This window comes from Tupaia chinensis, unplaced genomic scaffold, assembly GCF_000334495.1.
Source record: "Tupaia chinensis unplaced genomic scaffold, TupChi_1.0 Scaffold000573_1, whole genome shotgun sequence".
Taxonomy (NCBI): Eukaryota; Metazoa; Chordata; class Mammalia; order Scandentia; family Tupaiidae; genus Tupaia; species Tupaia belangeri.
In genome coordinates, this window is record NW_006160087.1 from 827,732 (window position 1) to 838,156 (window position 10,425).

Sequence of the window (10,425 nt, forward strand, 5' to 3'; positions counted from 1 at the left end):
GAAGAGCGGAACACCTGCTGCCCCATCTGCTGTGGGTTGAACGGTGTCACCTGCAGGTTGGAGAGGAGATGGGAGGTCACCATTCTGCAGTCCTCCCCTCCCTCCAGCTGGCACCCCTGGGCCTGGGCCCCTCAGTCATTGTGAGGTGTTGGGGTGGAAAAGCACAGGGCTCAACTCTGCAGCGAGCCTGGCAGGGTCCTTAACTCACCGTGCCTCAGTTTCCTCCTCTGTAGGGTGGGCAAGCACCCACCCACACCCACAATGTCGACATGGCGTGGGAGTTGAGTCAGTTGACATTAGTAAGGAGACAGCATCTCCTAACAGCGGGTACACGCCACTTCCATCCCCTCCAGCCCCCCTCTCACTCTCTTTCCACGATGAGCCAATGGACAAAAGTCCCTGGTCCATTTTTAAGACTTGGGTTGCCTCCCAGCAGTGGTTGTGATTCACAGGACTCTGGTTTCGATCTCAGGTCTCAACAGACCCCGAGTCCCAGACAGCCCTGCCCAGGGGACATCTCTGTGATGGTGGCAATGTCACACCTGTGCTGGCCAGAACGGGAGCCACCAGCCACACCTGACTCTTAAGCATCTGCAGTGTGGCTTAGCATGAACGAGGACTAAATTTTGAGTTTTATTTCCTTTTCATTTGAGAACCTACACAGCTACCACATTGGACGGTGTGAGTCTAGGAGGAAGGACAATGGGTTGGGCTGAACTCCTCGGGGGTACAAGAATTTTGGGGTTTCTGAGATGATCTGCAAGGAATGGCAGAGAGACAGAGAGACAGAAAGCGAGAAATCACCCCCCAGGGGGGATGGCCACGCCACAATCCCTTCTCCTCCATTCTCCTCTTGGGATCCTGGGCACACACGCATATGTGCTGGCATGAGTTTTAAGCAACCAGATCCGGGACTCGAACCATGGTCGACTACATGGGAGTCCAGTGACATAGCCATTATGCTAACTGCTGGTCCCAGGAAATTCTTGAATGGAGCTGGCATCGATCTTCTCAGTCAAAACTGAGGAAGCTTCTGGGTTTTTGCCTTCACAGCAAGAGTCGGGGGACTACACTGCTCCTGGAAGCACCGGGACAGCCCTCTCCCCTGGCTTGACCTTTGCTAATTAAACAACTACAGAGACCAGAGTCATCGGAGTGCTCGGGGCGTGCCAGGCCCTTTACACGGACTCTGGAATAATAACCCTGGAATTCCATTTTGGAGATGAGGTCACTGAGGTTCAGAGGAGTTAAGCACCTCGCTTCATGACCCTAGTGTGCAAGTTGCCGTCAGAACCACAGTGGGGTGAGCTCGGAGCTAGGGCCTGGGTCCTGGCATCTCTCTGCTCTGCCCTTTCTGGAAGTCTGAGCCCCTCCTTCCTGGTCCTTCCCATTGCTTCCCCAGTGGAGATGTGGACCCAGCAAGGCTGGACATGTGTGCCAAGCCTGGGAAGGGGCCACCAAAGTCCCAAGGTGAAGAGCTAAAGGTCAGACTCCAACAGTTCATGGAGGGGATCCAGGAAGGAGCCTCCTGGAAGCTCCTGGCCCCGGGAGGAGACCGTAATGGAGGAGGTGGATCCTAGGGCTCAGAGGAGCCTCGTTCCGAAATACACCTGATTCCATAGCGCTAAGCGCAGCCATGAGATCCAGCTTCGTACGCTGTCCTGGAACCATCCACACACATCCTCCTCACCGAGAAAAGCACCAACACGGGGTGCCTGGGGCGCCATGGAGTTTAAAGCTGTCCATGGACATCTCTGGGAGGATTTGGCGGACACCTAGCGACGGCCCCCCAGCTTGACATTTCTCCATGCCACGTTACTTTTTCAGACATGCGTGCACACGCTCACGTACGCACACCAATTGCCAAAGATTCTCTGGAGCCGGGTGATGGTGTCGCTGCGCATGGGGTGGAGGGGATGTGGCTGAGGGGCCCTCGTCCCCACTTCCCCCGAGGACACGAAGGCCTCCGGTGCTGAGGAAGCAGCCTGGGCCCAACGAAAGAAGTAGCTGCCCTTTCTGTCCTGACCTACTCCAGGTCAGAGACGCAGGTTGCAGAGAAAGGGTGGGGCAGAGAAATCTGTGTGTTGGGATGCAGGGGTGTGTGGGTGCCGGGCCAGCCTGGGGGTGGCGGGCAGGTTGGTCATGGTGCCCACTGTCAGCTCCCGTCCTCACAGCCCTGGTCTGCCCGAGCCTGCAGGGTTCTGCACGGCCCGTGCGTCTGTGCATACAGGAGCTCATGCAGCCCGGCAGCCTGTGTCTAAGCGAATCTGCGCATCTGCCCCTGCGTGCAGGCCTTTCTATTTCTGCGCCGCTCCCCTCCGACGCTGCCTCTTCGTGTATCTGTGCATAAGAGGCAGTGAGCGTGGCAGCCAGAAGTTCCAGGCCGCCCAAGGGCAAGCCCCAGTTCTGCCATTGCATTCTTGTCCAGCAGAGTCAGCCCAGACTGACCTAAGGGAGCCATGCTACCAGATTTAGTGAAGAAAACACAGGCCATCCGGTTAAGCCTGGATTTCAGATGGACAGTGAGTAACATTTTAGTATAGGTACATCCCAAATCTCGCAAGGACACACTATACTAAAAACCGTTCATTACTTATCTGAAATTCAAGTTTAACTGGGCATCCTATATTTTAACTGGTGATCCCATGTGGGAAGACTAGGACTCTCTGGTCCCACTGTTGCCGGGTGCCATAGGGTTTGCTCAGGCCAGGGGAAGGTGGGTTGAAGTCACCATGTCCCCATTCTGGGCTGAGGCTCTCAGAGGTGCTGTATGTTTCTGCTTGCCTGCCATCCAGCATGGAAGGGCCACGCCACTGCATCTCCAGCCCTGGGCCAGAGCGGAGCCATGGCCGTGCCACTTTCAGCCAGGTCAGGGCGGAGCCACGGCCCCTGCACCTTGGACCAGGCCAGGAGGCAGACAGGCAGAATGGGCCTGACATTGATCCAGAGCCCAGCTCAGTCAGCCCATAGGCCACGAGTGTCCCTGAGGGTCGGCAAGCTAACTTACGTGAATGGCGAAGCCTCGGCCAGCTTGCCCGTGCCTGTGTCCCTGTCGGTAACTTACCTGGCAGAGCGGTGGCGGAGGCTCGCGTGGTGAGTGCAGGGAAGGCCCTGGGGAGGCTCTGCTACGTGCCAGCGGTCAGTACCATACGGGACATCGCTGGGCTTCTGCTCACATGCTGGCACGCTGTCTGTTCTCTTGAGCCACAAGTGGACCAGAAAGCACGGCTGGTAACCAGCTGCCGAACACCAGGGAGCAGAGGCCCCCGGCCCCTCGGCCCTCATGGAGCCACGGCAGAGGAGGGAGACCGGCTACTCACCTGTCGGGAGTAACACCCCAGCTGGGGGTGCAGGGCTTGCTGAGAGGGCATCCTTGCTGCCCGCTGTTGGTACAGGCCCTGGGAACAAAGTGGAGGTTTAGTGCCATCAGGCAGGGGGTCCCAGTCAGAGGGCAGCAGCCACTCAGCTCTGCCTCCAGGGCACACACTGGGTCTCCAGACAGGGCCCAGCTGACCTCATCAACTGCTGGCTGCCCGCATCCATCAGTGGCCTGAGGCCCGCCGGAATCAGGTGGCCATGCACAACCCGCGCCACCCCGAAGCCCCTCAGTAGTCAGCCTCACAGCCTTTTTGGTGCGTGTTTAAGATAAGAGCTTCAGAAGCCTGACTGCCTCCTGAATCTCAGATCTGCCCCTTGGTGGCTATGTGACTTTGGGCTAGTCACTTCACCTCTCTGGGCCTCTTTCTCCTGTCAATAAAATTATGTGCTTAAGGCCTGCAAAGCCTGTGAAGAAAGCCACATCTGTGCTGCTGTCTACACTTTCACAAGGTCTCTCCCACCACCCCCCGCCACCTAAGAGGTGGGGGTCCAGGCTATCTCAGGGGTGTACGTGTACGTGCATCCGTGTTTAAGTGCACCGGCAGGTGTGGCATCATGCCCACACAGCTGTGTTTCTGCATACACACGTGCAACCGTGAGTCCAGATACATAGCAGGTGTGTCTGTGTGCCCAGGGCCGCTGCTGTGTGTGCAGCTCACAGAGGGCTCGTGTGAGGAAAAGGCGTTAATACACCTGCAGAGCTCAGCCCTGGGGCCGCACACGGGGCAGACCGGTGGACGTGCGGTGTGCGCCTCACCTCCCACTGCACCTGCCATGGAAAGGCTCCCTGGCCACTCAGCCGAATGGAAAATGGAAACTCGACTCCGTGCTCCATCTGGGGTGGCCTTGGGGTCACGTGTCCAGACCAGACACACATGGATGCAGCAGGACTGCCATGGGCTAGGGTCCTCTATGACCCTTCCAGTCAGACTTGGCTTCTACCTGCTGGTCCAGAGCTATCCCCTGCTATGGCTCAAAGCCCAAAGTGCCTCTGTGTCCAGCCTTTTCCCAGAGGAGTCTGCACCCAGATGCCGCCCCTGCCCTGGGCTCACTTGCACCATTATCGAGGTGTGGATGGCCAACGCCATGTCCTGGGCAGCCTCTCAGAGTCCATGGCTCCAGTAAGAGGCTTCAGAGTCGCTGACACAGAGTGAGCAGGGAGGTCTCCCAGCTTTCTGAGGACCCCATCTTCTGGGTCCCCAAGAACATGTACCCTCTCAGAACCCCTCCTTGCACTCTGCTCCCCTGTCAACCCCAAAGGCACTTAACTCTGCTTTGCGAAGAATAGCGGGCCTCCACCATCCTTCCTCCAGTCCTCCCAGGCTACCCTCAGGGACAGCGGCCACTCCTGCTCAGTCTTGGGCAGACTTGCAGGCGATGGTGCCACAGCCATCAGCGTGGGCAATGCCACAGGACGTTAAGGACACTTCCAGTTGCTGGGATTGCAATTTTGTAAAATTACAAGCAGGGGTAAATCAACATCTGTGGCCTCTCCCCACACACCTTCCCTCCTTAATGGGTTGCAGAGTTCTTTACGCCACGCTGCCAGGAGCCTCTGAAGCTCCTCGGGGCTGGAGACTGTCTCCCACTGTCTCTGAGTCCCTTTTCCACAAAGCTCTGAGCAAACTGGATTGGGGCCTCGTCTTTATTCTGAACATAAGCAGCAAAGACACGAGGCTAGACTGTTTCCCGCTTCTCCTCTGTCCCCTCAAGGCCTGCAGAGCTCCGTGACCCCACTTCTTTGAAGATCAGGGCTGAAGAGTGATAAGAACCATCTGCCTCACACTTCATACTTGACCGTGTTTTCCTACCCATGGACGCAACGAGTGCTGACAGCCGAATCCCTGCATGCTGCTGCCATTGTGAACCCGTTTCACAGGTGAGGAAACCGGGGCTCAGAGCATGAGGTCGCACAGTGTGGAAGCAGCAGAACCAGGTCTTACTGAGTTCAAGACCTGCCCTCTTTCTATGACCTCAGGCCCCTCAATCAGCTGTTAGGAAGCGGGCAGGCTTCACAAGGTCATGAGAAGCTGAGAGAAGGTGAAGCTACCACCTTAGGGAGTCAACCCCTTCTCCAGCCACCATCAGCCATGTCGGTCAGTGTCTGAACGGCCTCACAGGATCCAGTGGGCCCTACCCGGCAAGGCCCTTCCACCACTTCTCAGAGCCGGGGGATTTCATAGCCAGCCCTACGATGCAAACACCGGCATCTCTGCAGACGGAGGCCCTTCCTGCTCAGAGGATGCATGTCCAAATCTCACCCACTCCAAAGTCAAGTAAGAAGAAATGGACAGAGCCGAGAGACGCCAGCCCCACTTAGTAAAGCAAAGCATTGTGCATTAGCTTCCCATGGTGGGCTCTGCAAGTGCATCTTCGAGTGAGTAGGTTTATACCAAGTCAAATTCCACAACCGTTCTTCCTTTAGAGCTGGAGGTGCGTGCTGCCGGCCTCGATTATCCACAGACTGCGGGCTCCTCGGTCGTCTCTGCCTTCCCTCTCCTAGCACAATGCCGGCCTACCGCAAGAGTGGCACAGAGGCTTTCAAATCACTTAACTGAGTGAGTCAGTTAGCGAGTAGGTGGCTAAATAAATAGGGAATGGGCAAGTCCCACAATGCAAGAGTAGGGCATCAGCGCCGGAGCCGGCGAATCAACAAGTAGGACACGTCTCGAGACGTGTGTGAGGGTCACGTGTTACCGACAGGAAACCAGGAGACTTGAGCTCCCCTCAGATCACTCCTACCTCAGGGTAGGCCGTGAGGCTTCCTCTTCCTGAGAAGAGGGTGGGCACTTGTTTTCTTTAGCAAACAAAACACAAAAGGCTTGAAAACATGATGGAGAAAGACAGATGTTGCTAAATTCCTATAGGATTCCGAAACCCGGGGACAGACAGTGGTGCGGCAGTGAAACACAACACTCTGAAGCCAATCCGAGTGGGAAGGTTCCAGATTCACGTCTGGAGGCCTCCCTGAGTCGCCACGCAAGTGTGTGCCCATGGTCCAGGACTGGCCGAGCCTAGGACTGGATCATGCCATGAAGACCCTGTCGGGAGTGTTGTCTCTATTTTTCACTCATGGACAAATAAGTAAATGGATTCAGAAACTAAGCCTGGTGACCCAGCCCAGGGAGTTTTTATGGGGTAGAGAGGACCCCCGCTGCATGGACGGCCAAGCGGCAAGGCTGATCACTCCTCCGTTATTAGGGAGCAGATCACACAGGGCCCCATGGGGTGGAGAGAGGAAGGGGCACAGAGGATTTTCTCCCTCTGTGCTTGCTCCAGGCTTTGCTGAACCAGCTGGGGCAGTGGATTGCCAAGGTCCTGAACCCAAAGTTTCTGTTCCTGCCCTTCCCATATGATTCCACGCCACTCTGGAGAGGAGCCAGGGAAGGGAACAGAAGACTCAGAAATCTCAGACGCTGAGTCTGAAAAGAATGGACCACTACCAATAGGGACTATTTAAGTTCTCGGATTGGACTAAGGTTTAAAGCAGAGTGGACATTTATTTGATTTTTCTCTCCTTCTACCCAGTGGGTTGCAGCTCTTAAGGGACATTAAGTTAAATCGACAAAATAAGGAAACCACATTTTCCCTGCATAAATAAGTTCTGTGAGTGAAATTTCCAACTGGGGTGAAAGAGCTTCGTCGTCCCTCTGTGTCTGGCCACTAATTTCCTTTCAGCTATGAGCCCAAGCCCAAGCCCGAGACTGCTCCGAGCCGCCACAGCGGGCACAGGCAGGACTGCTTGGATGTATGGAGTTGGGAAATCATGACGTGATTTTGCATAGAAATACATCATGATTTTCCTGACAACCTAACCGTTTGAACAAACAGTGACCAAAGACTTTGCCATCTAAACCAGGGTGCTTGAGAGTGGAATCATTAATAAGCATGACTTAATTTTAATGATTATTTAATAATTATTTGGGGATGAGAAGCCTCAACTGGGGCTGTCCCAAGTGATCTAGGTGTGTGTCAGACAGCTTTAAAGGACGCCAAGGTCTATGCCATCCTCCCACTCCGGGAGCCCAAGCCATGAACTGGCCACGACCAGCAAAGTGGCCCTGGAATAAAGGGCAGAGAGCAAACTGGAAGGAGGCGATGAGAGATTAGAATTACAAGGGACCAGCAGCTGGCGTAATGGCTATGTCCAGTGGGACTCCCATGTGGTCGACTGCAGTTCGAGTCCCAGACCTGGTGGCTCAAAATTCACACCGGACCAGCAGCTGGCGTAATGGCTATGTCCAGTGGGACTCCCATGTGGTCGACTGCAGTTCGAGTCCCCGACCTGGTGGCTCAAAATTCACACCGGGCGCGTGTGCATGCTGCCCAAGATCCCGAGAGAAGAATGGAGGAGAAGGGATTGCGGTGTGGCCATCCCCCCTGGGGGGGTGATTTCTTGCTTTCTGTCTCTCTATCTCTTTTTTTTTTCTGGCAAGCACGCACCCTATAGCAAAAATATCTCAAAAAAAAAAAAAGGATTACACGTGCTTAGCATGTGTGTGCGTGCGTGTGTGTGTGTGTGTGTGTGTGTGTGTGTGTGTACCAAGTGGCTGGCCTGAGGTGGCCACAATGAGATAGGTGCTGACGAGCTATGCCACCTGCTCTCGTCGCGATGAGGCTTCCAGTGTAGGGGAGACTTCCAAGGGAAGCCCGAAATGGGCTCGCCGCTCTACAGCCTGGTGAGGCCGGGGCACTCACCCACCTGGTACTGCGGGAAGGCGGAGTGGTTCGCGAATACCGGCGGTGGTGGGTAGTTCAGGTTGAGCCAGAACGGCTGGTTCGGGGTCGCTGAGGTCAAGGCCGTGGCAAAGCGTGGAGTGAAGACGTTCCCCGTGTACTTGAGGTTGTTCTTGTCCGCAGCCGTTGCGGGTGGGTTAACTGTAAGTCACAAGAGAAGCACAGCATCGGTGATGGGGGTCGGCAGAGGCCAGGATGCCTCCAGCACTGGGACTGCCCCGGGAGGAAATAGGCTCAGAGGTCAGCTCCGTTACGCTCCAAGAGGGCTCTTCGAAGTTCTGGGAGATTCCGACCACAAGAAAACATCATTAGTTCACACCTCGCCAATCGGGAAGACATGAGAATCCCAGCACGGTCTGCCTCGGAGCGCCTCGTCCATCACTCACCAGTAAAGGAGGCAGTTTAGCAAGCAAATACAATAAACCAGGTTGCCAGGGCTATATTTCACCTATTACAAAACCAGATTCATTCAAGCGCTTTAGAAATACCCAGCTTTACACAAACAATTGCTATGGCACTGGGATGAATTCTTACCAGATCGTTCAAGTAGCCCCTCCCCTAAGGCCTTTCGCCTGGCTACACTGAGGACCTTGCATGGCTTGTGGTATCGATCTGAGAATAATTTCTTACACATTTGAAAACATTACATAATTCAGTGTGGAGTGACTCAAAATTAGTCTGAATGAATGAGGGTAGGTCAACCTAAGACACGAATGCTGGTTTCTCCCCCTCGCGAGATGTGTTCTGGACGTAGACAATCAGGATCATCTCAGTGGAAGAGCACTCTGAAGCCTGGGCTTTTCTTCAGCTTGGTCAGTTTCAGAGGACACAGTGTATGCTGGCTAGGGCTGCGTTCCAAAGTGACCACACACACGGCCCACGTGAGCCCACCACCAGTGACATTTCCCTAGCGAATGTATTCCCAACAAAGGACACAGGGGGAAGTTATTGCCTATGTTCTATGGGTTTAAAAGTGACACCCAGAGAAAGGCAGGACTTGCCCCTGGACCAGAGAGCCGCGTGGAGACAGAGCCTGGGTCCCGCGGGGGGCCTGCATCCCTTCTTCCACAGTCCCTCCCCGGTCGGGCCAGCTTACACTTCAGTTCCAGTCCATCCACCTCTGCTTTGCTGCGGAGCTTCAGCTGCCCGCTCGGATTCTTGGTGGCTCCCAGGAACTCGTAGAGTAGGTTCTTCTCAGCTGGCCACGCGGGCTTCTTGGTTGGCAGGGCCACGGGCATGGTGCTCACTGGGTCACTGCCACTGTCCTCAGCACGGGTGTCCTTCCGACTCTGGGGCCACTTACTGAGAAAGAGGTTCTCTTGACCTTTGGTCAGCTCCTTGGTGCCAGGATTCCGCTCTACAGCAGAAGAGAAACTGAGTCAATGCCCACGGAAGGCCAAGTGCTGGATGTCAGGAACATCTTATGGACTAATGGATGGGTCCTCCAGAGCACACACCACGCCGTGGCCTGAGGGTCAGACCACGCTGAAGGACTCTTAGACGTGAAGACACCCAGCATCTCCCTGCAGCCTACTGCCTGCTGGGATCTTCACATCGGGTGCATCCCTCTGTCCATGCACCCTTCTGTCCACCAAACATCCATCCATTGGTCTTTCCTCATTGTCCTTCCCTGCTCCCCTCCCACTACCCACTCACTCCTCCTTCCTTCCATCATTCCCCGCCTCACACCTTTCCTTCCTCCCTCCTCTTCTCTATTCCTTCCTTCCACCATCCATCACAGCCCCTTCCCTCCCTTCCCTTATTCCCATCTTCTCTCCTCCCTCCTTTCTTTGTCCCTTTCTTCCTTCCAGCCATCCTCAGGGCCAGGCTGGGGGACGGGATGCCCTGGACACAGTCCTTGCCTTGCAGGAGCACATGGCCTAGGAGAGAGCCCGGGGCTGAGCGGGGAGGCTGGGCCTCGTCGTGGACTACTGTTTCGTCACTGACAGGCGACTCGGTTCACTTGGCAGTGCCAGGCCCTGACCTGAGTGCTGGGGACACAGCTATGAGTCAGAGCCAGACTCTGCCCTGCAGGAGCTCACAACAAGGAAGGAGAGAGACATGCCAGAAATAGCTCCAGGACAAGGCAGATGGGCGGCATGAGGTGACAACGGGACAAAATGGGAGAAGAGGGTGGCTGGGATCACTTCTGCCAGAAAAGCAGGCAGTCAGCAAGGGCTGCCTCCCGGGGACAGTGGGGAGGGGGGAAGCCTGGGGTGGGGTGGGGGGCACCTGGAAGCACCCCAGAGCCACAGCGAGTCGCTGGGTGTGGCTGGGGGGGGGGGGGGGGCGTGCGGGGGTGGAGTCACG

The 10,425-nt window shown here is 55.7% G+C and overlaps 1 protein-coding gene across 1 annotated transcript in view; it reads right to left on the reverse strand.

Annotated features, from left to right (window-relative positions):
* CUNH1orf94 (chromosome unknown C1orf94 homolog) overlaps positions 1–10,425 on the reverse strand; it is a 57,499-nt gene that overhangs the window by 9,739 nt on the left and 37,335 nt on the right. Inside the window, 4 exon segments of the mRNA XM_006158068.1 lie at positions 1–50; positions 3,321–3,398; positions 8,081–8,256; positions 9,212–9,472. The exon segment at positions 1–50 is cut by the window's left edge and continues 19 nt beyond it. Coding sequence (XP_006158130.1) covers positions 1–50; positions 3,321–3,398; positions 8,081–8,256; positions 9,212–9,472 — 565 coding nt within the window.